At 41.3% G+C, this 27,848-nt stretch overlaps 1 protein-coding gene across 7 annotated transcripts in view; it reads right to left on the reverse strand.

Annotated features, from left to right (window-relative positions):
* Positions 1-27,848, reverse strand: part of LOC140192866 (WD repeat-containing protein 26) — a 156,746-nt gene that overhangs the window by 101,734 nt on the left and 27,164 nt on the right. For all 7 annotated transcript variants that reach the window (XR_011884474.1, XR_011884476.1, XR_011884475.1 and 4 more), the window contains exons 4-5: positions 9,868-10,004; positions 5,995-6,092 (exon numbers count right to left, since the gene is read on the reverse strand). Coding sequence is in view for 3 of the 7 variants with exons in the window: in XM_072250363.1 (XP_072106464.1) it covers positions 5,995-6,092; positions 9,868-10,004 (235 nt within the window). In the remaining 4 variants the exon portion in view is untranslated. The remainder of the gene's footprint in view (positions 1-5,994; positions 6,093-9,867; positions 10,005-27,848) is intronic.

Consider the following 27,848-nt stretch of genomic DNA (forward strand, 5'->3'; position numbering starts at 1 on the left):
CACGGGCTACAAGTAGGCCCAAAGCCTCAGCCTCAAATTCATCAAATAGCAAGGCAAGCTGCTACAATGCTCGCAGACATGAAGCGTGTAGCAGCTGGAGTAGACTCACAGCTTCAACACCGCAAAGGGAGGAGTACACATTGCAGGAGAGCGAGCAAAACTGGCTCAACCATCACCTCCGGTCTTGACATCCCGTCTTTTCAGTCATTCTGGGCCAGCGTTTAAATTGTCCAAACACCGGATCATCACCTGCTGGGCCCCAGTGAAGGGTCTACACTTTGCCACTCAGTCTGAAGCCATTCTCGATCTCTTCAAATTGGCTCAATGCTTAGAGTGATCCACCCACTAACGCACCAAAACTTCTCTGCCTCAACTCTTAAAATCGCTCGCTCCAATTGCATCTCTGAAATGGCTTCAAACATGTTGCACCCTGACTGTGCAACACATCAATACGGCTCCTCATCCCTCAAATCAGCCTCATCTCCTCATTACACAATTTACCTCAAAAAAAGTATTTTTATTAATGTTTTTGGTCGTATTTCTTGCCTTCTGAACTACCAGTAACCTGTCGCACAATTTCAGTAGTGCCATCTTAAACCAGAATATCTTGGTACATGTAACAATAATAAACCAATAAATAACAACTTTCCTGTAGCATGGTGACAAAAACTGAACAGAGTACTCCAGATGCAGCTTCACTATCATCTTGTACAATTGCAACATGCCCTCTGAATTTTTATACTCAGTGCCATGACTGATAAAGGCCAGTGTGCCAAAAGCTTTCTTCATCACTGTGTACCTGTGACTCCACTTTCAGGGAATCACATACTTCTTGAACTTCAAGGTCCCCCTGTTCTATATCACAGTCTAGGGCCCTGCTGTTCACTATAAAAATTCTACCTCATTTTGGTTTTCCCAGACGCAACATCCCATACTAAACTGAACTAAAATGATTAAGCTGATCAAAATCCTCTCCCAATTTTTGATAACTTCCTTCACTGACAACTACTCTAGTGTCACCTGCAAACTTACTAACCATGCCTTGCAGATACCTGATCAAATTGTTAATATAGATGACAAACAACAATAGGCCAGGTACCGACCCATGAGGTACACCACTCGTCATGGGCTTCCAGTTTGAGAAGAACCTTCATCACTCTTGCTTCCATCCATCAAGCCAACTGCATATCAAATTAGTCAGCTCTCCCTGCATTCCATGTCATCTAATCTTCCAAAAGAGCTCATTAAACCTTATTAAAGGCCCTACTGAAGTCCACATAGCCTATATCTACCACATCGACTGTGCAGCCCTCACTGAAGTTCTTGGAGATGTCATCAATCAGGGTCTTCATACATGATCTCCCATGCACAAAATATGTTCCCCAACCCTAATCAAGCCTTCTTTAAAGAGACATGTACATCTTATTCTTTAGAATTCTCTCTAGTAACTTACCAACCAGATGTTAGACTGACTGGTCTATAGTACCCAGGATTTTTTTTTTTGCATCTCTTCTTCAATAAAGGTACAATAGTCACTACCCTCCAGTCTACTGGCACCTCACCCATGATATACGATGATGCAAGTATCTCAGCCTGGGCCCACACAATTTGATTTCTTGTCTCTCAAATGTTCTTGGATGTACCTGGTTGGGCCCTGGAGATTTGTCTACCTTCATATATTTTAAGGTATCCAGTACCTCCTCTACTGTAGTGCAGACTATACCCAAGACTTCCTCATTAATTTCCCCTAATTTTGAAGTCTTCATGTCTTTCTCCACTGAGAAAAGAGGAGAAATATTCATTAAGGATCTTACCCGCCCCCTGCAACTCCATACAAATATACTTTTGTGTTTGTGTGATTTTATTCTCAATCCAGTTACTCTTTTCCCCTTAATAAAGAGAATAAAGAAAAGATATACATAAAAAATTATTGAAGAAAAGACAGCTATAAGGAATACAGAAAAACTGGTAACGATGTTAACTGTAGAGCATATGAAAATATGAAAGCTATAATCAAGCGGGAAATTTGGATTGCCAAAAGGAAGATTGAGAAGGATATTGCTGATGTTGCTAAGACTGACCCTAAGAGACTGTTTCAATACTTCAGTAGTAAACAAGCAGGAAGTTTAGTGCATTAGGAATAATAGTGGTGTTAAATTATGCAGAGAAGGATATAGTGGATATTCTTATATTTTGCTAAAGTATTCACCTGTGAAGATATTAGCAATATGCCAGTAAGTGTGAAGAAAAATAAGGGTGCTTTAATTGACTTAGAAGGTGAGGTCCTGCTTCAGATGAAAATGTTGAAGTTAATAAATCTCCAGGACCAGACAACATATATCCAAGGTACTTAGAGGACTGTAATTATATACATAAATCTCTAACATGTATTTTTCAAAAGTAATTGAAGTCTAGTGAAATTCCCAAGGACTGGAAATGGGTTAAAGTTGTCCCACAGTACAAGAGTGACCACGTTGATACTGGTAACTACAGACCAATAAACTTAACGTATATCACAGCTAAGTTAATGGAAACAATAATAAAGAAAGAATAGGCAGGAAAGAACAGACATGCTAGCAGAAAAGGGAAACCGTGTTTTACTAATATGCTGGAGTTCAATGAAGAGGCAACTATAATTTATGATAACAATAGAGCAATTGATATCATTTACTTGGACTTTCAGGAAGCTTTTGTCAAGGTTCCTCACCAGAGCCTAATAATCGAATTACAGGAGGTAGGCGTTCAGGTTAAGGTGTGTAAATGGGTGAAGAATTGGCTCAAAAACAAAAAAAATTGTTATGGTAAGAGAATCATTTTCACACCTAGATGTTTTTAAAAGTGGGGTTCTACAGGGATCAGTTTTTGGGCCGCCGCTGTTTGTAATTTACATTAATGATTTGGATAAGCACATAACAAGCTAGTAATGTTTGCCGATAACACAAAATTAGGAGGAAAGGGTTGATAACATTCAGGCAGCAGAATCAATAGTTAATCTAAACAAAAACCAGATGTGGGCAGCTAAACGGCAGAAGAAATTTAATGCAAGTAAACGTGAAGTATTACATATAATATAGGTAGAAATATTAGATACAAATAACAATATGGGGTCTTCAGTTAGAAAGTGCACTGCATGAGAAAGATTTAAGCGTCCTGGTAGATTCATCACTATCAACATCTAGGCGATGCACAGAAGTAATTAGGAAGGCTAACAGAATGTTGGGCTATACAATATGCTCAGTGGAGTTCAAGTTAAGAGACATTCTCCTTAAGCCCACACCTTGAAAACTATGTATAATTTTGGTTTCCATATTGTGAAAGGGATGTGAAAGCACTGGAGAGAGTCCAGAGAAGGGTGACTAGACTCATTCTAGGACAGAAGGGTATGAGCTATGAAGAAAGATTGAAATAATTAAATCTTTTAGCCAAAGTAGACGTCGAATGAGAGGAGACGTGATAGAAAGGTATAAGTAAAGTGGATGCCAGCACCTACTTCAAAATTATTCCATTATCGAAGACACACATGGAGACCGGTTAAAGGGAGATTGCAGAGTAACATTAGGAAGTGTATTTTTACACAGTGAAATGTGGAAGCATGGAACAAACTACCTAGTTTGGTTGAGAGTAGTACCTTAGAGACTTCCAAATCTAAACTCGATAGTTACTTCAACACACCATGTGAACAGGAATTTGGCAAGATTTGTTGGGCCGAATGGCCTGTCCTTGTCAAAAACTTCATAATGTTCTAATACACTTATAAAATCTTTTTGGTTCCCATCAGTCCCATTCCTGCATCTAGTTCCCTGCAATCTACTTTCTTCCTTATATCCATCAATTCCACCCTAATACACAAGAGACAATTTACTACAGCCATTCAACACACCTATCAGAATGTTTTTGGTGGAAAGCCAAGCCTGAGAGGAGGTCAAGGTCCTTCCAGGTCACAGAGAGAACATGCAAACTCCACACAGGCAGCAATAGTGAAAAATGAACACAGGTCATCAGAACTGTGTGTCAGTAGCCTTACCAAGAAATGGTAGGCTACATGCCATTTCCTGTCTCATGGGATAGCCTGATAACCACAGCAGGAATTTACATAGTGGCCACTTTATTAGGTACACCTGTTTGTTAACGCAAATATCTGATCAGCCAACCTTGTGGAAGCAACTCAATGCATAAACACATGCAGGCATGGTCAAGAGGTTCAGTGGTTGTTCAAACTAAACATCAGAATGGGGAAAAAATGTGATCAAAGTGACTTACTGTGGAACACTGATCTCTGATCTCCTGGGATTTTTATGCATAACAGTTTCTACATTTTACAGAGAATGGTGCGAAAAGACAAAAAAAAAAACAGCAAGAGCAGCAGTTCTGTGGGTAAAAATGCCTTGTTAACGAGAGAGGTCAGAGAAGAATGACAAGCTGATAGGAATGCAACAGCACTCAAATAACCACGCATTACAACAGTGGCGTGCAGTAAAGCATCTCTGAATCCACAATACATTAAACCTGTGGGCCACAGCAGAAGACTACACCAGGTTCCACTCCTGTAATAAAGTGGCCACTGAGTGTAAAGAAACATAGAAAATAGGTGGAGTAGGCCATTCGGCCCTTCGAGCCTGCACCGCCATTCAGTATGATCATGGCTGATCATCCAACTCACAACCCTGTACCTGCCTTCTCTCCATACCCCTGATCCCTTTAGCCACAAAGGCCATATCTAACTCCCTCTTAAATATAGCCAATGAACCTGCTTCAACTGTTTCCTGTGGCAGAGAATTCCACAGATTCACCACTCTCTGTGTGAAGAAGTTTTTCCTCATCTCAGTCCTAAAAGGCTTCCCCTTTATCCTTAAACTATGACCCCTCGTTCTGGACTTCCCCAACATCGGGAACAATCTTCCTGCATCTAGCCTGTCCAACCCCTTTAGAATTTTATATGTTTCAATCAGATCCCCCATGAATCTTCTAAATTCCAGAGAGTATAAGCCTAGCCGATCCAGCCTTTCATCATATGGAAGTCCTGCCATCCCAGGAATCAATCTGGTGAACCTTCTTTGTACTCCCTCTATGGCAAGAATGTCCTTCCTCAGATTAGGGGACCAAAACTGCACACAATACTCCAGGTGTGGTCTCACCAAGGCCTTGTACAACTGCAGTAGTACCTCCCTGCTCCTGTACTCGAATCCTCTTGCTATGAATGCCAGCATACCATTCGCCTTTTTCACCGCCTGCTGTACCTGCATGCCCACTTTCAATGACTGGTGTATAATGACACCCATGTCTCGTTGCACCTCCCCTTTTCCTAATTGGCCACCATTCAGATAATAATCTGTTTTCCTGTTCTTGCCACCAAAGTGGATAACCTCACATTTATCCACATTAAATTGCATCTGCCATGAATTTGCCCACTGACCTAACCTATCCAAGTCACCCTGCATCCACTTAGTATCCTCCTCACAGCTAACATTGCCGTCCAGCTTTGTGTCATCTGCAAACTTGGAGATGCTGCATTTAATTCCCTCATCTAAGTTATTAATATATATTGTAAACAATTGGGGCCCCAGCACTGAGCCTTGCGGTACCCCACTCATCACTGCCTGCGATTCTGAAAAGGTCCCATTTATTCCCATTCTTTGCTTCCTGTCTGCTAACCAATTCTCTACCCACATCAATACCATACCCCCAATACCGTGTGCTTTAAGGTTGCACACTAATCTCCTGAAGAACTGAAAGAGTTTTGACCGAAAACACACGAGAATTCTTCCCCATTTCCACTCGAAACATGTTGTTTTATCCACTGACTTCCTCCAGCAGATTGTTATATCACAAGTCACGTGAACAGCATCATCTAGTGTGCAATGCCTCAAATAACCCCCAATATGATAATTCCTTTCCCTTTCTAATTACTGCCAAGGCTAAAATGTTCATATAAGCTCTTTTTATTAGTCTGCTTAGCATTATTTACTTTTTTGTTGAAAAATAGAATTAACTTACTTTGAAGTTTGTCAAGTAATTTTGATCGTGAAGCTGTCCCTTTTCCTTCCCACTCTGCCTTTGCTCTTAGGTCATCTGTATGACTGCACATGAGATACCTGTAGTATTAGAAATTATCTATAAGCAACCATATAGGGAATCATAACTGATAAAACAAAAGAATGCCACAAGAATTTGAAGCAACATTGAATTCTGCTAATGGAGTAAGATTCTCTTGTGTATCAGAAGCATTGTACAAGTACTGATAATGTAATTGATCTAGAAGCAGGTATCACATTTTTAACCTGACCCTAGCAGACATAAATATCACTTACAGGAATGGATTTTTACAAAATCAGGTTGTGTACTTACCTACGAGTCCAGCAGAGATTCTCAATCTATTCTACCCTCAGCATTATTTCGAACACTTGGTTTTTACAGAAAAGTGTGGGTGGGAGAGATCAATCTGGTTATCTGTTTGTTCAAATATCAAATTCAGAAGTACTGACAACTATCAGAACACATCTCATTTTAAGAGAAAAAGTAGAAAACTAAATGGGTCTTCCCTTGAGCAGTGAGATGGAAAACTCTACAAATGAGCAAAAAGAGACATCAAAATTAGTGACATCTTTCTTTGAGGCTCTGATAAAGGGTCTTTGCTTAAACATTAACTCTATTTCTCTTTCCAGTAATGCTGCCTGACCAGCATTATTCCCAGTATCTTGATCTGATGCTTAATGTATATTTTATTTTTGCCATTAATGTAGTAAATGGAACCATAAGAAAATATTTCAGGTGACTTCAAATTATCAGGCGAACATGGTGGGTCACATCTCAAATAGGAGATAGTTATTCTAATGACGATGTCATGACATTTTTCCCTCAATGACAAAAAAAAAAACAAGAGCTAGACATTGGCTAAGAAGTAGAGGGTGGGGGTGGAGAGAGGGTGGTGCACACTTCTGTTTACATCAACAGTACTGAGGTAAAGAGGGCTGAGAGTTTCAAGCTGAGGAGTGACTATCACCCATAGATTGTCCTGAACCAACCATGTTGTTGAGCTGCAGTGAAGCTCATCAATGCTTCTACTTTGTCAGAAAGTTTAAGACATTGGGTGTGTCCCCTTTGACTTCCACCAATTTTTATCAACCACAGAAAGCAGCTTACATCATAACTTGGCATGACAGCTGCTCTGCCTGTGACTGCAAACATCTGCAGAGCTGTGGACACAGCTCATTAAGTGTAATAACAAGGTAGAGTAAACAGAAAGAGATCGACTTCACTTAGCAATCAAAAGGCAGGAATATAGATTTGAATAAATCAGTTAACTAGGCGCCATGGTGGGATAGCAGTTAGCGTAATGCTATTACAGCTTGGGCCATTCCAGAGTTCAACTCCAGTGCCATTCTGTAATGAGTCTCTGTACATCCTCCCCACAGAATGAGTGGGTTTTCTCCAGGTCCTCAGGTTTCTTCCGAGAGTCCAAAGACATACCAGATAAATTAACTGGTCATTGTAAATTGTCCTGTGATTAGGTTAGGGTTAATCAGATTTGTTGGGGTTGCTGGGGCAACATCGCTCTAAGGGCCAGAAGGGCTGTAATACTAAATAAATAAAGTCTGCCTTTCATGGGCTCTGTTTAGACAACTCGCTGTCTCAGTAAAGCAGCCAGCATAATCAAAAACCCCATCCACCCCAGATGTTCTCTCTTCTCCCTCTCCCATCAGGAAGAAGATATAAAAGCCTTTAAACATGTACCACCATGCTCAAGGGCAGAGTCTACCTATTATAAAACTATTAAACACTTTCTTATTAGGCTAAGATGGAGCTTGGCTTTACAACAGACCTAATTATGATCTTGCACCTTATTGTCTCTGTAACCATAACACTATTTTGCATTGTTTTGCTTTCCCTTATTCTACCTCAATGCATTGTTGTAATTAACTGATTTGCATGAACAGTAAGCAGGACAAAACAGTAGCAGAGTAGCTGACAGGCAGGAGGCAGCAAGTAGGAAAAAAGGGGCTTTCTCTGGTTGGCTGTCGGTGACCAGTGGTGTTCCTCAGGGGTCAGTAAAGGACTGCTCCTTTTCATTGTTTGTCAGTGATTTAGATAATGGAATTGATGGTTTTGTGGCAAAGTTTGCAGAAGAAGCAAAGATAAGTAGAGGAATAGATAGCCCTGAGGAAGCAATGCAACAGCAGGAGTTCGACAAATTGGAAGAATGGGCAAAAGAGTAGCAGATGGAATACAGTCTTGGGAAATGTATGATAATACATTTTGGTAAAAGAAACAATAGTGCGGACTATTATCTAAATAGGAAGAAGGTTCAAACATCAGAGGTGCAGAGGGACTTAGCAGTCCTCGTACAAGAGTCCCAGAAGGTTAATTTACAGATTGAGTCTGTGGTAAAAGCGGCAAATGCAAAGTTAGCTTTTATTTCAAGAGGAAAAGAATATAAAAGCAAGGAGATAATGCTGAGCCTTTTTGGGTCCCATATCTCAGAAAGGATGTGTTGTCATTGGAGAGTCCAGGGGAAGTTCACAAGGATGATTCCAGGAATGAAAGGGTTAACATATGAGGAGCATTTGGCAGCTTTGGGCCTGTACTCACTGGAATTTAGAAGTGTGTGTGGGAATCTCATTGAAAGCTACCGAATGTTGAAAGGACTAGATAGGGTGGACGTGGAGAGAACGTTTCCTATGGTGGGGGTATGCAGAACTAGAAGGGCACAGCCTCAAAACAGAACAGAGGTAGGGAGGATTTTTTTTAAGCCAGAGGGTAGTAAATCTGTAGAATGTTCTGTCACAAACTGTGGTGGAGGCCATGCGTATATTTAAAGCAGAAGTTGATCGTTTCTTGATCAGTCAGGGCATCAAAGGATATGGTGAGAAGGCATGTGTATGGGGTTGAGTGGGATCTGGGATGGCAGCGCAGACTCGATAAACCGAATGGCCTAGTTCTGCTCTTATGTTTTATGGTCTTATAGACAAGTTTTTCACTATACTTTGGTACACGTGACAATAAGACGACCAATTTACATCCCAGCAGTTATGCAAGAACTATTTTTAGACATTACAATACATCTTAAAGACATCTAATTATCCTTTGTCTTTTGACCAGAATCTCAAATTTCGCAGCTTAACCCTAGAAAATGAATGAGCGAAGGTGGTTAACTGTTACAGTTAAAAGGTAGGTTGTATCAAAAATCTTCAAATATTTATCTAAGTACTTTTGAAATGTGATGAGGGTGCTCCACCCCCAGAGGCAGTGAGCTCCAGAACCTCTGGCCAAAAAAAAATTTCCTCATTGCTTCTCTAATACCTCAACTCATTAATTTAAATCTACAACTCCGCTGTTTGATTGCTTAGTGAAATAAATCTTTTTAGTTACCCTACTTTGGATCCTATGTTTTTACATTTTTGATTAACTTGTCATGTGAAATCTTATCAAAATCATTAATATCCATGTTGACTACTTGCTACATCCTCAAAAATTTCAATCAATTTAGTCATACACAAATCCATATTGGCTATGTCTGATTAAAAGCAACCCTGATGTTTCAGCTTCACCATATGAAGATAGGAAAGTTACAAAACTTACTGTTCTTCACATTAAAATTAATGAATATGGGTAAGAATTTAAGGGTGGGATTAAAAACATGACAGGGTTTTAAATAATATTTTGAAGCCATGGGACAGCCACTAATAATAGGAGAACATTGCAAATTTGTCACTGAGACCAACATCACTTATACCAACCAGAAGAGACCATTGTAGAGCTCCACTCTGGGGTGAGACTATCCCAATGCATCCAAAAAAACACAACTCACAGTTGTGCAAGAAACTTTCAACATTTTCAGATGAAGATTCTCAGTTCAACTCTCCTACATACCCACTAAGAATGTGTATTCGCTCTGTGTTGTACTTCAAAGGAGTCAGTTCACAACGCAGAACCTGAAGGGCTTCTAAAACCTTGCCATCTTCCAGATATTCTAAGTACTTCTGCTGCAACAGTAAGAACTTCATTTTCTGAAAGAAAACAAAGACATGAAAAAATAAAGATCAGATATTTCACAATTTACCACTTGTAAATTCAAATTAGTGAACTTTGATTTCTTAGCCACACAGGAAAAAGTAATATGGTCCATTCAAGTCTATGTGGTCCATCAGTTTACCTAATAACCTGTTCCTTCATCTGTGTATGAACAACTTCCTGATTCTCCTACCTACTAATAATAGAGCGCAATTTACAGAAGCCAACTAATCTAAAACTCAGCACATGTTTATGATGTGGGAGGTTATTAAAATTCCCTGGAGAAATCCAGGCAGTCACAAGAAAAACTTGCACTCCATTCAGAAAGTACCCAATATCAGATTTCGAACCACAATGCCAGACTGAGACAACTGCACCAAATGGAGCACCACTGTGCCGCCAAAAGCTAAATTCCAAGGATGAAATCAACTCTTGCAGATATCACTCTTTGCAGATTAAAAAAAAATTTTTTTTTGAAGGTAAAGTATTGTAATAACAAGAATATTCAACTATTTTAACTCAGTGGTTCATTTTTATCGTAACTTAATGTCACTCCATCAAAATTCTGACACTATGTATCACCATCAAATCAAGGACACATTATACCATTAGTCAAAATATATACAATTAGGTCACAAGACCGTAAGACATAGGAGCAGAATCAGGCCACTCGGCCCATTGAGTCCATCATGGCTAACTACCCCTCTCGATCTCATTCTCCTGTCTTCTCCCTGTAACCTTTGATGCCCTTACTAACCAAGGACCTATCAACCTCTACTTTAAATATAATCAATGACTTGGGTTCCACAGCCATCCATGGTAATAAATTTCACAGACTCACCACCCTCTGGCTAATAAAGAAATCCCTTCTCAACTTTGTTCAAAATGGACACCCCCCTATTCTGAGGCTGCGCCCTCTGGCCCTACACTCACCTACTATAGGAAATATCCTCTCCATATCTACTCTGTCTAGGCCTTTCAATATTTGATCAGTTTCAATAAGATTCACCCTCATTCTTCTGAACTCCATAAGGTACAGGCGAAGAGCTATTAAATGGCCCTCATACATTAACCCTTTCAATCCTGGAATCAATCTCGTGAAGCTCCTCTGGACCCTCTCCAATGCCAGCACATCTTTTCTTAGATAAGGGGCCCAAAGATGCTCACAATACTCCAAGTATGGTCTGACCAATGCCTTATAAAGACTCACCATTACACTCTTGCTGTTATATTCCAGTCCTCTTGAGATTAATGTAACTTAGTAGTTGCCTTCCTTACCACCGACACAACCTGCAAGTTAACCTTTAGGAAATCCTGCATGATGACTCCCAAGTCCCTCTGCACTTCCGGTTTTTGAATTTTCTCCCCGTTTAGAAAATAATCCACATCTTTATTCTTTCTACCAAAGTACATGACCATACACTTCCCTATATTATATTCCATCTGCCACTTTCTTGCCCATTCTCCCATCTAAGTCTTTTGCAGACCCCCTGCTTCTTCAACACTACCTGTCCCTTCACATATCTTTATATCATCTGCAAACTTGGCCACAAGGCCATCAATTCTATCATCCAAATCATTGACATATTATGTGAAGAAGTGGTCCGAACACTGACCCCTGCGTAACACTACTGATTACCAGCAGCCAACCAGAAAAGGCCCCCCTTTTCCCCAACTCTTTGTCTCCGGCCAGTCAGCCAATCTTCTACCCATGGTAGTATCCTTCCTATAATAGCATAGGCTCTTGTTTTGTTAAGCAGCCTCATGTACAGCACCTTGTCAAGGGCCTTCTGAATATTTAAGTAAATAATATCCACTGGCTCTTTGTCTATCCTGCCCAACATTTCTTCAAACAATTCCAACAGATTGTCCGGCAAGATTTCCCATTAAGGAAATCACGCTGACTTTGGCCTATTTTATTCCGCACCTCCAAGAACCCTGAAACCTTATAATAAGACTCCAACAACTTCCCAACCACTGAAGTTAGGCTATCTAGTCTTTAATTTCCTTTTTTCTGCCCCTCTCCCTTCTTAAAGTGTGGAGTGACATCTGCAATTTTCCAGACCTCTGGAACCACTCCAGAATCCAGTGATGCTTATAAGATCATTATTAATGCCTCCACAATCCCTTCAACTATCTCTTTTAGAATGCTGGGATGTAGTTCATGTAACTTACCTACATTCAGACTTATCAGCTTCCCAAACACCTTCTCCTTAGTAATACAACTACACTCACTTCTGCCCCCTACTATTCTAGAGTTTCTGGCATACTGCTAGTGAAAACTGACACATGATACATATTCACATTTTTCTGCCATTTCTTCGTCCCCCATCACTACCTCTCCAGTGTCATTTCCAATGGTCAAATATTTACCCTCACCTCTTTCACTCTTTCTACTGCATATATGAAAAAAATTGGTATCCTCTGATATTTTTGGCTAGCTACCTTCATATTTAATCTTTATTCTCATGATTTTTTTTACTTTTTACTTTTGCTTTTTAAGTTTCCCAATTCTCTAATTTCCCACTAATTTTTGCATATATGTATATGCTTTCTTTTGCTTTTACTCTGCCTTGAAAAAGTATTCAGCCCCCCCACAACTAATTACACATTTTACTGTCTTATTTTCTAAACTTAAAATATACTGAAGTAGGATTTATTGAGCTAATATACAAAACATTGCACATCATATCAAATCAAAAGAAAAATTCCAAAACCTGTCAACAATTAACTAAAAATTAAAAACCAAAATTGTGAGGTTGAAAGTATTATTCCCCTTTGTAATTACTACACTAACTTTCCTCAGGTGCATTATTACCTTAACAATCTACCCAATTTGTTGATGTAGAAAACTGGAAGATCAACTGTTTTCAATGAATTAATAAGAATAAATAGTCCCTCTCTAAGGTCTGACAATATTGGTAGATTTTCAACAGACCAAACCAAAATGAAGACGTCCAAGACAAGTCAGGGAAATGATAATAGAGAAGCATAGATCTGAGGAAGGGTACGAGACCATCTCAAAGGCACTGAACATACCTCAGAGCTCAGTGCAGTCCATCATGAAACAGTGGAAAAAATATGAAACCATAGCCACACTGCCTAGGTCAGGCTGTCCCTCTGAGTGAGCAGAAGTTGAGTGACTACAACTGGAGATGAAGTTCATGGCTCCACAATCTCTAAGGCCTTGCACAAAAAAAGGGAATTTATGGTAGTGAGACAAGAAAGAAACCCTGGCTTAAAAAAAAATGTCCTTCCCCCGTAAAGACTTTGCAAAGCATCATTTAGAAGATACTGTAAAGATGCAGAAGAAGGTCTTGTGGTCAGATGAGACTAAAGTGGAATTTTTTAGCCTCAATACTGAGTGGTACGTGGTGTAAATCCAGTATGCACATCAGCCAGGTAACACATACCTACAGTAAAGCATGGTGGAACTAGCATCATGTTATGGAGATGCTTTTTAGCAGCACGGACTGGAAATCTGGTCAGGGTTGATGGGAAAATGAAAGCTGCTAAATACAGAAAGATCCTGGATAAAGAACTGCTAGCCTCAGCCAAAAATCTTAACTTGGGAAGGAAATTTGTCTTTCAGCAGAACAACGACCCTAAGTACACTGCCAGAGCAACCATGGAGTGGCTTCAAATGAGGAAAATTGATGCCCTTGAGTGGCCCAGAGTCCTGACCTTAATCTGATCGAACATTTCTGGCAAGACCTCAAGATTGCTGCTCCCCAACTGGCACAGTTTGAGTAATTTTGCAAGAAGTGCCAAATCTTGCTCCATCATGTAGTGCAAAGCTAATAGACTTAACCAACAAAGTACTGAGCAAAGGGGTTGAATACATTTGTAACTACAGACATTTCAGTTTTTGAATTTTTAGTTTTCATGCTTTACAATTTTCCCTGCTTCTAGGGCTCTACTGTGAAAAGGGGAGGATGTGATTCACAAATAAAAATTTTCAGTTAAACTGATCAAAATCCCTGGTTGCAATACTCATTTATGTGACAAAGGTTTGGGGGTCTGAATATTTATACAAGGCACTATATGCTATCTTTGACTTCCCTTGTCAGTCAGTTGTCTCATCCTCCCTTTAGAATACTTCCATCTCTGTGACATCGCTATCCTGTGTTTTCTGAATTGCCCCCAGAAACTCTAGCCATTGCTGCTTTATCTTCATCCCTGCAAGTAACTCCTTCCAATCAAGTTTAGCCAGCTGTTCTCTCATGCCTTTGTAATTCTCTCTACTCTACTGTAATATTGATACATCTGACTTTATCCGTATCCCAAAGGTTCCTTTACCTTAAGCCCCCTAATCAAATCTGGTTCATTACACAACACCCAATCCAGAATTGCCTTTCCATTAGTGGGCCCAACCACAGGCTGTTCTAAAAAGCTATCTCATACACATTCTACAAATCGCCTCTCTTGGGATCCAGCACCAACCTGATTTCCCATCTATCTGCATACTGAAATCCCCCATGACTATTGTAACATTGCCCTTATTACATGCCAATTCTAGTTTCCACTGAGATTTATACCTCATATCTTGGCTACTATATGGGGGCCCTATGTATAACTTCCATCAGGGTCTTTTTACCCTTGCAATTTCTTAACTCTACCCACAAGGATTCTACATCTTCTGATCCTATGTCACCTCTTTCTTTTTCTCTAAGGATTTAATTTCATTTTTTTAAACCAACAAAGCCACTACAGTCTGTCCTTTTGTTATAACGTGTATCCTTGGATGTTAAGCTTTCAACTATGATCTTCTTTCAGCCACGTCTCAGTAATGCCCACAATGTCATACCTGCCCATCTCAAGATTCAAGATTCAAAAAACTTTATTGTCATTCTAACCATACATCTGCTCTGCAGGTCAGAACGAGACAGCGTTTCCCAGGAGCAGTGCAATCATAACAAGTGCAACACTAAATAATAAACATAACAATAAATAGTAAAACACAACAGCCACATGTCAGTTAAAATCAAGTTATAAGTGCCCAGTGCAAGTTAAAAGTGTCCAAAGCAGAGTCAGGTAGAGCAGCTATTTAGCAGTCTGACTACCTGTGGGAGGAAGTTGTTTAGTAGCCTTGTGGTTTTAGTTTTGATGGTCCTGTAACATTTGCCTGATGGCAGAAGAACAAACAGTTCATAGAGAGGGTGTGAGGGGTCTTTAATGATGTATCGTGTCTTCTGGAGGCATAGATTCTGAAAGAGGTCTTGGACAGAAGGTAGGGAGACCCCAATAATCTTCTCTGCTCCCCTAACCACCCTCTGCAAGGCTCTTTTGTCGACAGCACTGCAGCTGGAGTAACAGGTTGTGATGCAAAAGGTCAGCACACTCTCAACCACGCCTCTGTAGAATGTAGTTAAGATGTTAGTGGGGAGTGATGCTTGTTTAAGCTTCCTCAGAAAGTCCAATCTCTGCTGGGCCTGCTTCACAATCACAGTGGTGTTCCTGGACCAGGTGAGATTGTCTGAGATCTGCACCCCAGGAACTTGATGTTTTCCACTCTCTCCACTGTGGAGCCACTGATGCTGAGGGGTGTGTGCTCAGGCTGAGACCATCTGAAATTGACAATCATCTCCTTGGTTTTGGTGACATTAAGCATCAAGTTGTTATCACTGCACCAGCTCTCTAGGTGTTTGACCTCCTCCTTGTACATTGTTTCATCATTTTTGCTGATGAGCCCCACCACTGTGGCATCATCTGCAAATTTAATGATCAGGTTCTCCTTGAATCTGGCTGCACAGTCATGTGTTAGCAGTGTAAAAACAGCAATGGGCTAAGCACACAGCCTTGTGGGGATCCAGTGCTCAGTGTGATGGAGTCAGAGATGTTCCTGCCAACACGGACTGACTGTGGTCCCTCTGTCAAGAAATCCAGAATCCAGCGACACATGGCAGTGTTAAGGCAAAGCAGCGACAGTTTCTCCACCAGTCTCTGCAGGATGATGGTATTGAACGCTGCACTGAAATCAATGTACAGGATTCTAACTGCACTATGAAATCATCTACCTTATTTAATATACTGCGTGCATTCAAATATCACTGAGAATAGAGAGGCAGCTAACTTCAATACCAACTATGCCGTTCTAAGCCCATTCACTCCAGCTCCCATCCCCCGCCAATTTAGCCTAATCCCTTCCCAGCTCTAGAAAACACACCCGCAAAAATATTTGTGCCCCTCAGGTTCAGAAGTAACGCCTCCTTTTTGAACAAGTCATACCTTCCCCAGAAGAGATCCCAATGATCTAGAGATCTTAAAACCCTGCTCCATGCACCACTTCCTCAATCTATGCTGTACAGTATTCCATTAATGGCTAATGGCAACCATCATTATGTCAACAATGTAAAAGAACTTGATGCCTGGTAGAGCTCCTAGCTTTAGGACTAGAGATATATTACCGTCATATGGATGACAATGACTCAGAAGCTTAATCAGAATCCAGAAATACAAGAACAAGTTCTACTGAGAGTTCATGATAAAAACAAATGGAAAGACAGGCAAGTTGTGTAGAGAGAGATAAGAATTGACATTTGTGACTTACTGGCCTTCTTCAAAGCTGTGAGAAATTTAGAAATAGGCAAGTTTATACTGTACTTGCAGAGAAATGAGAAGTTTCCAGCAGTAGCTGAGTTCTGTATTTCAATTCCAGGTTTCCTTTTCTCTCCTGCCTCAATTTATACATCATCCAGACAAATAAACTGCCATTAACAAGCCTTCAGTTCCCAGTCTACACAATGTCATCCATCTTCTCTTGGTCCAACGCTATTACAGACAACTCCTATTTTCTCACCTCCTCTAACTATTCTGCATTAAAATGGACGTGGTAACAAAGACTAAAGAAGACAGAATGGTATATGTTGTAAACACGTGAAATTCTGGAGATGCTGGAAATCTAAAGCAACAAAATGTTGGAGGAACTCAGCAAGTCAGACGGCATCTATAGATATGAATAAACAGCTGACGTTTTGGGTCGAGACCCTTCTTCAGGACTGGAAAGGAAGATGGGAAGACGCCAGAATAAATAGGTCAAGGGAAGAGGAGGAGGATAACTAGGTGATAGGTGAAACCAGGTGAATAGGGAAGATAAAGGGTTAGAGAGCAAGTAATCTAAAAGGAGAGTGGACTCAGTTGAAAGGGAAGGGGAGGCTGGAGGAGGTGCTAGGTAGGTGAGAAGAGGCAAGAGGCCAGTGGGGAATAGAAGAGAGAGGGGAGGGATTATTTTTAAACCAGAAGGAGAAATCAATATTCCTGTCATTGGGTTGGAGGCTACTCAGATGGAATATAAGGTGCTGCTCCTCCACCCTGAGGGTGGCCTTGGCTTGACACAAGAGGAGGCCATGGACCGAAGTCAGAGCAGGAATAGGAATTGGAATTAAAATGTTTGGCCTCCAGTAAGTTCCCCTTTTGGCAGGTAGAGTGGAGGAGCTCAACAAAGTGGTCCCTCAATTTACAACGGGCCTCAACAATAGGTGGCATGGTAGCTTAGTGGTTAGCACAACACTTTACAGTACCTGGGTTCAATTCCCTCCGTTGCCTGTAAGGAGTTTATATGTTCTGCCCGTGACTGTGTGGGAAGAATGATGTCCAAAGACATACTGGTTGGTAGGGTAATTGGTCAGTAAATTGTCCTGTGATTACGCTGGGGTTGAATCAGAGGATCGGTGGGTGACATGGCCTGAGGGGCCGGAGGGACCTATTCCGCAATGTATGGAGAAGGCTGGTAGCATAGTAGTTAGCACAATGTTTTACAGTACCAGTGGCCTGGATTCAATTTCCACCAATGCCTGTACAGAGTTTATACGTTCTCCCTGTGACTGCGTGGGTTTCCTCCGGGTGCTTCAGTTTCTTCCCACAGGTAGGTTAACTGGGCATTGTAAATTGTTCCATGATTAGGCTAGGATTAAATTTGGGAGTTTATTGGGCAGCGAAGAATGAAGGGCTGTAAGAGCTTATTGCGTGCTGTATCTCAATAAATAAATAATGCAGGAGAGGCTGCACTGGGAACACTGGCCACAACAGACGACCCCAGCAGATTCACAGGTGAAGTGTTGCGTCTCCTCGAAGGTCTATTTGGGGCCCTGAATGGAACTGAGGGAAGAGGTGAATGGACGGGTATAGCACTTTGGCTGCTTGCAGGGAGAAGTGCCAGGAGGAAGGTTAGTGGGGAGGGACGAATGGACAAGGGAATCATGGAGGGAGTGATCCCTGCAGAAAGTGGAGAGAGTGGATGGAGGTAAAGCTATGTTTGGTGGTAGGATCCCTTTGGAGATGGTGGATGTTGCAGAGGATGATGTGTTGGAGGCAGAGGCTCATAGGGTGGTAGGTAAACACAGTTGTTCAGGTAATGGAGGAGATGTGGGTGAGGGCAGCATGTATGGTGGAAGAAGGGAAACACCATCCCTTGAAGACGTCCTGGAAAGGAAAGCTGCATGCTGGAAACTACTGTGGTGGACACAAAGGAACTGCGAAAATGGAATAGCATTTTTACAGCAGACAGGGTAGGAACAGCATTGTCTATATGGAATTTTGTTAGGCACTTGACAAGGATTTTCCATGGTCTGCATGCTCAGAAGCTTAAGGTGAGCTGGCGAATTTGGATCCGCAATTGGCTTGCTGTTAGGAGGCAGAAGGTAATCGAAAAAGGATGCTTTTCTGCTTATGAGGTAAGGTAATACTACAGCAAGTAGCTTTTTCCTATTTACTCTTTCAGGGCCATTTAATTTTATGTAGTTCAGCTAATTCCCCCACAACCCCTGGTTCCAGTTAATTCAACTTTTCCTAATGGTTCCAATTTTCCAGTTTCCACAACTGCATAAATCTATCTAGTCATGCTTTCCTGTAAATGTGGTGACAAGAAACAGTACTCTCTATCTAGTGTAGCTAGTGTCACATACAGTTCTTGCATGAAGGCCCTGCTCTTGTATTCTACACCTTCATAATGTTACATAGCACCAAAACAGGCCCTCTGGTCTAGCACATTCATGCCAATTATCAAGTACCTATCTACACTGATTCCACTTACTTAGCACTTATTCTGTAGCCAATGGCATTTCACGTGCTTGTCTATGTAATCCTTAAATGTCCTGACAGCATTCTCTCTTCCCTCACTCAAGTAGTGCATTCCGATTCCAACCAAACTCTGAATGAAAAAGTCCTTCCTAAGATCCCCTCTAAACATCTTCCCCTTTGCCCTATGCTCTACTTTTACATTCTTTATGGGGAGATGTTTCCTACCATTTACCCTATCAAGTCACTCAGACTTTCACATGCCTAAGTCAGAACCCCTTCAGTTTCCTTTTTGCCCAAGAAAAACAAACCCAGCCTATCCAGTCTCTCTTCGTAACTGAAATACTCCATCCCAAGAAACATCCTGATGACTCATCTCTGCATTCCCTTCGGCAGAATTTCCCTTCCTATTCTGTAGTGACCGGAACTGTATACAGTACCCAGACTATAGTGCACTCAATGACTTGCAAATGAAACATAACTGCAGAGAGTCCCCTTACCCAAGAGGGAGTACAATGAAGGTTCACCAGGCTTGGCAGTTTTGTTATATGAGTAGAAATTGAATGCACTAGATCTGTATTCCCTTGAGTCATACAAGAGAGTAATATAGAGATACAGCAGGAAAACAGATCCTTTGGCTCACCAAGTCTGCACTGACCATCAAGCATCCACTTTTACACCATACTACCCAACTCATTTTATACTCCACACATTCCCTCCACTGCTGCAGAGATTCTATCACTCACCCAACTCGAGGAACTATTTACAGTGGCTAACTAAGCCAGCAAAATATACATTTTCAGAATGTAGAAGGAATCAGGAACTCCCAAAAGATAACCCATTTAGCCTTAGAGAAAATATGAAAACTCAGCACAGATGTCACCAGAGGTTAGGATTAATGGAGCTATGAGCTCTACTAACAAAATGAATGCGAGATCTCACTGAAACTTAAAACCACCAGGGAGCTTGAATGAATAGATACAAGGAAAGAATGAAGTTAATATGCAAGTACTGTACCAGCAGTTGAATGGAAAGTGCTGTCAGAATAGAAGTGGTTGATAAGAGATGAATGAGAAATTTAGGGAATCACAGGGGAGCAGTCACTTTAAAAAGCTGACCCCTCAGTTTCCTCTTCCATTGCCATCTTAGAACTTTGCTCTTGGGGAATGTTTCCATATAACCACAGGAAATGCAATGGCCATACACGTTTCTCCTTCTCTCACACCAAGCAGTCTCTCCGAGTGAAGTAACAAAGTAAATAACAGGAGGTATGACTGGTGCAAGCAAGAAGTAAACCATGAAGTCTGAAAGAAGGGAGAAATAATACAATTTTAATATGCAAAATAGAGGCTGGAAAGTTGAATTCAACGTTGAAATCTATTATGTGTGAAAGGGTGAAGTGCTTTCTCTTGAGCTTCATGTGATCTCCTGGTTTACTGATCCAAAGGTGTAAGATTGAATCCCATTATGGCAGTTTAAAAATTTGCATTCAAGAAATGAAATAAATCTGTACAGAAGATAAGACCATAAGATAAAGGAGTCTGCTCTACCATTTCTTCATTGCCAATCCAATTTTCCTCCCAGCCCCAATCTCCTGCCTTCTCCCTGTATCCCTTCATTCCCTGACCAATCAAGAATCTATCAACCTTTGCCTTAAATATACATAAAGACTTAGCCTCCGCACCAAAAGAATTCCACAGATTGGCCACTCTCTGGCGAAAGAAATTCCTCATCTCCATTCTAAAGTGACGCCCCTATATTCTGAGGCTGGGTCATCTGGTCTTAGACTCTCCCACATCCACTTTATCAAGGCCTTTCACCATTTGATAGGTTTCAATGAGGTCACCCCTCTTTCTTCTGAATTCCAGTGAATACCGGCCCAGAGTCATCACATGCTCTTCATATGACAAGCCATTCAATCCTGGAATCATTTTCATGAACCTCCTTTGAACACTCTTCACTTTCAGCACATCCTTTCTTAGATAAAGGGCCCAAAAACTACTCACAATACTCCAAGTGAGGCCTCACCAGTACTTTATAAAGTCTCTTTAATAATATTTGCTAGCTTACTTTTGTATTCCATTTTTATCTTCTTAATGAATTTTTAGTTGCCTTCTGCTGGTTTTTAAAAGCTTCACAATCCTTCCTACTAACTTTGCTCTATCATATGCCCTCTCTTTGGCTTTTATGTTGGCTTTGACTTCTCTTGTTAACCACAGATGTGTCATCTTGCCTTTAGAATACTTCTTCCTATTGGGGATGGATATATTCTATGCTTTCCAAATTACTTCCAGAAATTCCAATCATTGCTGCTCTGTCAGCACCCCTGCCAGTGTTCTTTCCAATCATTTCTGGTCAACTCCTCTCTCATGCCTCTGTAATTCTCCTTACTCCACTGTAATACTGATACATCTGACTTTAGCTTCTTCTCAAATTTCAGGGTGAATTCAATCATATTATGATCACTTTCCCCTAAGGGTTCTTTTACCTTAAGCTCTCTAATCAATTCTAGTTCATTGCACAACATCCAATCCAGAATAGCTGATCCCCTAGTGGGCTCAATCACGTGCTCGTCTAAAAGGCCATCTCATAGGCACCCGAGAAATTCACCCTCCTGGAATCCAGCACCAACCTGCCTGCATATTGAAATCCACCATAACTATTATAACATTGCCTTTTTGGCATGCATTTTCTATCTCCCATTGCAATTTGTTCACCACATAATTACTACTGCTTAGTGGTCTGCATATAACTCCTATCAGTGTCTTTTAACCCTTGCACTTCCTTAGCTCTATCCACAATGATTCAACATCTTACGGCCCTATGTCACCTCTTTCTAATGATTTGATTTCATTCTTTGTTTTTAACCAACAGGGCAACGCCCCCGACCCTTCACCTGTTCTTTTGATATCCTTGACATTAAACCCCCAGCTATAATCTTCTTTCAGCCATGATTCAGTGATGCCTAAATCATACATTCCAATCTGCAACTGTGCTACAAGTTCATCAACCTTATTCTGTATACTGCACGCATTCAAATATAACACCTGCAGTCCTGTATTCACTCTTTTCGATTTTGTCCACCTTTTACATTGCAACTTGACCTGTTGACTGCAATTTTGCCCTATCAAAAGCCTTTCCTCACTATACATTGCCCCTATAAACCAGCTACCTCGTCTTTAGCATCATCATCCTCCTTTCCTACGATATTTTTTGCGTTGAAGTATATGCAGCTCAGGACACTGGTTCCACCATACTCAATCTTTTGATTCCTAACTTTGTCTGAGGTCTTACAAACATCTGCCTCAACAACTTCTCTATTAACTGTACTGGAACACAGGTTCCCATCTATCTGCAACTCTAAACCCCACCGTGCAGCATTAACAACCCTTCCCACTGGCTGCAAACAGTCCCTTCTGTACAGGTCCCAACTCCCCTGGAAAAGAGCCCAATGATCCAAAAATCTTATGCCCCTCCCTCCTACACCAACTCCTTAGTCACGTATTAAACTGTATACTCTTCCTAGTTTCAATAACACATTGATGAAGGAAGAGCAGTAGATGTAGTGTATATGGATTTCAGCAAGGTATTTGATAAGGTACCCCATGCAAGGCTTATTGAGAAAGTAAGGAGGCATGGGATCCAGAACTGGCTTGCCCACAGAAGGCAAAGAGTGGTTGTAGACGGGTCATATTCTACATGGAGGTCGGTGACCAGTGGTGTGCCTCAGGGATCTGTTCTGGGACCCTTACTCTTTGTGATTTTTATAAATGACCTGGATGAGGAAGTGGAGGGATGGGTTAGTAAGTTTGCTGATGACACAAAGGTTGGAGGTGTTGTCGATAGTGTGGAGGGTTGTCAGAGGTTACGCAGGACATTGATAGGATGCAAAACTGGGCTGAGAAATGGCAGATGGCGTTCAACCCAGATAAGGGTGAAGTGGTTTATTTTGGTAGGTCAAATATGATGGCAGAATATAGTATTAATAGTAAGACTCTTGGCAGTGTGGAGGATCAGAGGGATCTTGGGGTCTGAGTCCAAGGACGCTCAAAGCAGCTGCGCAGGTTGACTCTGTGGTTAAGGCTGCATATGGTGTACTGGCCTTCAACAATCGTGGAATTAAATTTAGGAGCAGAGAGGTAATGTTGCAGCTAAATAGGACCCTGGACAGACCCCACTTGGGAGTATTGTGCACAGTACTGGTCGCCTCACTACAGGAAGGACGTGGAAGCCATAGAAAGGGTACAGAGGAGATTTACAAGGATGTTGCCTGGATTGGGGAGTATGCCTTATGAGAATAGGTTGCGTGAACTCGGCCTTTTCTCCTTGGAGCGACGGAGGATGAGAGGTGACTTGATAGAGGTGTATAAGATGATGAGAGGCATTGATCATGTGGATAGTCAGAGGCTTTTTCCCAGGGCTGAAATGGTTGTCACAAGAGGACACAGGTTTAAGGTGCTGGGGAGTAGGTACAGAGGAAATGTCAGGGGTAAGTTAAGAATGGTGAGTGCATGGAATGGGCTGCCGGCAACAGTGGTGGAGGCGGATACGATAGGGTCTTTTAAGAGACTTTTGGATAGGTACATGGAGCTTAGAAAAATAGAGGGCTATGGATAAGCCTGGTAATTTCTAAGGTAGGGACATGTTCAGCACAACTTTGTGGGCCAAAGGGCCTGTATTGTGCTGTGGGTTTTCTATGTTTCTCATGTCACTCGCTCGTGGCATGGGTAGCTATCCTGAGAACACAACCCTGGAGGCCTGCCCTTCAACTTAGCACCTAACTCCCTATTCAGAACCGCTTCATTCATCCTGCCCATGTCATTGGTATGTACATGAACCATGACTTCTGGATATTCACTTTCCCACTTAAGAATGCTGAGAGGACTTAATCAGAGATATTCTGGACCCTGGCACTGGGAGGCCACATACCATCTGGGAATCCCATTCTGTCCATTCCCCTAACTAATGAACCCCCCCCCCACCACAGTATGCCTCTTCTTGCCCCTTTCCTTTCGAATCGCACAGCCAGACTCAGTGCCACCGACCACTGTGACTTTTCTCTGCACTGGAAGGGGAACCCCCTTCCCCTTCCTGTGTCCTGGATCTTGGGTGTAACTACCTCTCTCTATGTCCTATGTATCACCTCCTCAGCCTCCCAAATGATTCGGAGTTCATCCAGTTCCAGCTCCAACGCCTTAACATGGATTGTTAGAAGCTGCAGTTGATTGCACTTCTCGCAGTTGTAGTCATCAGGGACACTGAAGATGTCCCTGCCTTCCCACATCCCATAAGAAGAATATTCAATTATTCTGCCTGGCATTTTTACTGTCCTAGCTGAGCAAATATAAATAAGGGAAGGGGGAAGAAAAACTTAACCTTGAGCTTTTCATTTCTTTGATTTCTCTGACTGAAGCCTCAATATCATCATTCTGACTCCGTCCACTCAGACTACAGCCGCTGCGCTTGCCCCCGCCAGCCTGTAATTTGCTTTTGCTACTTGATATCAAACACTGATTGGCCACTGTTCAAAGCTTGATTTCACTGTAGTAACCTGCTGCTCCCTTTTCGATTCGGGCAGTGGACCTGAGTGAAATCCCCTCCTCCCAAATTTTCCGACGTTCGGATCTGTCGCTGGTCAAAACTCATTTTCGCTGTAGCAATCCGCTGCTCCTTTTTCTACTCAGGAAGTGGACCCGATTGATATCCTTTCCTCTCAAAACTTTCAATGTCTGGATTAGTCGCTGGTCAAAGTTCTTTTTCCCTGTTGAGACCTGCTGTTCCCTTTTTAACTAGGGCAGTGGACCTGAGTGCACTGGTAGCCACGAATCTATCAGAAAAGTCCATCTGTTTTATTAATGTCAACCTTACTCAGTCTGGCCTAAAAAGTGATACTCAACAGTCTAGGTAATTGCCCCTCTGTTCAGGGCAAATATGGATGTATAGTATTCATTGGTATTGAGATAGAGAGAAATATCAATGATAACACATCACTTGCACAAATCAGTAAAGTCTAACCCAAGCTTGAACAGCAACCATATATTAAACAGTTAGACCCTTTTGCAATTTGGATAAATCTGTAGTCTTAGATTCAATTATTAATAGTACAGTGATGATCACCAAAATATAGGAAAGATGCAGTGGTACTAGAAAGGATGCATTAGAGGCTCACTGGAATGTTGTCTGAAATGGAATGCTTTAGTTACACAGAGATTAGATAGGCTGGGGTTTTTCTCACTGGAGTACAAAAGGCTGAGGTGTGACCTTATAGAGGTTTATAAAATTATTAAAGACATAAGTAGGATAGATAATCACAATCTTTTTCCCAAGGGTCAGAATCTAAAAGAACACAGGTTTTAAGATAAGGGGGAAAAAACCTGAGAGATTGAAGGGCAAGATTTCTCCCCCCACAAAGGATGGTACATGTTGAACAAGCTGCCAGAAAAGATAGTAGAGGCAGGTACAATCACAAATAAAAGGCATTTGGATAGGTACATGGATAGGAAAGAAGAGGGATTTGGGCTAAATGCAGGTAAACAGGAGCTGCTTAGATAGACATCTTGGATGGAACGGATGAGTACAGCTGAAGAGCCTGTTCCTATGCTGCACTTATTTCTCTGACTTATTTCCTGAAAACCACATTCAGTTCATATTTACCCAAGTGCAAAATGGAAAAGCTGCACTTTCTGTAGTTTACGAAGGCGCCACACTCAAGTTAAACAACCACGTATTATAGTAGCTTTCTGAAATTAGATTTTTCATGAACAATTGCAATTTAGCATTCTTGTTAACAGAAAAGTTGATCAGCCAATACAAGCCCCATGCACGTATTGGAAAAAAAAGAGAAACATATGTAGGTCATTTGGTCACTTGTATTGCTCTGTCATTCAATAGGATAGTTAACCCTAGAATTACTTTATTGTATTAAATCTATTTTCCTTTATTCTCTAAAATATATTGTTCACTGTCTTAATTAAACGTAGGTAGTGAATGCCAAACCTTTATCTACAATGGCCAACACTTGATTTTCAGACTATAATTCCTGGTTCTGGAATGCAAACATGCTATACATCTATGCTGTCAAGCTGCTAAGAATTTTCAAAAAATGCTGAAAGCAGTCAGCAGTTCAAGTAGCATCACAGCAGCTAAGGACTTAAATTCAATAATTTCTCTCTCCACTGATGTGGTGACTCACTGTGTGCTTCCAGCACTTTAAACCTTTGAGTGCAGATATTTTGTTATCTAAAATAACAAAAAATACTGGAAATACTCCACTGGCCACATTTGTGGCAGAGAAAACGAGTTAGCAAGTTCTGATAAAGGACAATTGCCTTAAATGTTAAGTGTCTTTCATACCATTAATGCTGTGTAACTTGCTGAGTATTTCTAGCATATTCTGTTCTCATTTCAAGAGATTCTACATCTAGTCTCCTAGTCTCCCACACCACCTTTAGGGCACTAAAATAGTCCTTCTTGGTGTTTCAGTCTTTCATGTATGAATTCATTACTGTTATGTATTGCATCTGATGCGGACTCCTCTACATTGAAGAGACCTGACGTAGATCAGGGGATTGCTTCGTTGAGTATATCTGCTCTATCTACCATGTCAATTGAGATCTTCCAGTGGCTAGCTATTTTAATTCCCCTTCTCATTCCCATACCCACATGTCTGTGCTCCTGACATAGACTGGGAGACCACTTTGCCAAGTGCCTACACACTCCATCCACCAGAAAAAGCAGTTATCTCCCAGTGGCCACCCATTTTAACTCCACTTCCCATTCTCCTTCCAACATGACAATTCATGGCCTCTACTGCTGCGATGAGCCACACTCAAATTGGAGGAGCAACATGTTATATTCCATCCAGGTAGCCTCCAACCTGATGGCATGAACACAGATTTCTCAAACTTACGGTAATTGACCCTCACTCCCTCCACCATGTCCCATTCTCATTTCCCTCTGGCACCTTTTCTCCTTACCTACCCATCACCTCCCTCGGTGTTCCTCCCTCTTCCCTTTCTTCCATGGGCTTCTGTCCTCTCATATCAGATTTTCTCTACTCCAGCTCTCTATCTCTTTCACCAATCAACTTCTAGCTCTTTACTTCACCCTTCCCCCTTACCCGGTTTCACCTATCATCTACTACCTTGTACTTCTTCCTTCCCTCCCCCCAACCCCAACAATCTTCTGGCTTCTGATCTTTTTTTCCTCCAGTCCTGGTGAAGGGCCTCGGCCTGAAACATCAACTGTTTACTCTTTTCCATGGATGATGCCTGGCCTGCTGAGTTCCTCCAGTATTTTGTGTGTGTTGCTTGGATTTTGGCATCTGCAGATTTCCTCGTTTTCAACATGTCTGCCCCTGACCACCTCCACTGTCAAGCCACGGCCAAATGAAAATTAAGTAAAAACACTTCATATTCTGCCTGAGCAGTCTCTAACCTGGTGGTGTAAAGATTGAATTTTTAAACTTCAGGTAACTGGATGCCACTTTGTACCTTTTCTGTTATTTTTCCCTTTTCTTCTTTTCTCTGATCCAGCTGGCCATTAACATCCTACCTCTTTCCTGCTCCACTCTCTCCCTCTGACTATCACCCAGTTTTGAAATAATTTTTTGTACTGTAACCACAATAAACTAATAATTTTGGAAAATATTGTTAACCGCTTTGGCTTTACTCAGAACAATCAGATGACCTTTAGGACTGAGGACATTTAAAGTCACAAGTTTTTAAACATGATAGAACAGACATGCAAAATCGAAATTGGATAGATTAAATAGAGGAAACCAAGCAGGAACTGTGAGCATAAGGGTAAGGAAGTCATGTTGCAGC

Source organism: Mobula birostris, unplaced genomic scaffold (assembly GCF_030028105.1).
Source record: "Mobula birostris isolate sMobBir1 unplaced genomic scaffold, sMobBir1.hap1 scaffold_287, whole genome shotgun sequence".
Classification (NCBI taxonomy): Eukaryota; Metazoa; Chordata; class Chondrichthyes; order Myliobatiformes; family Myliobatidae; genus Mobula; species Mobula birostris.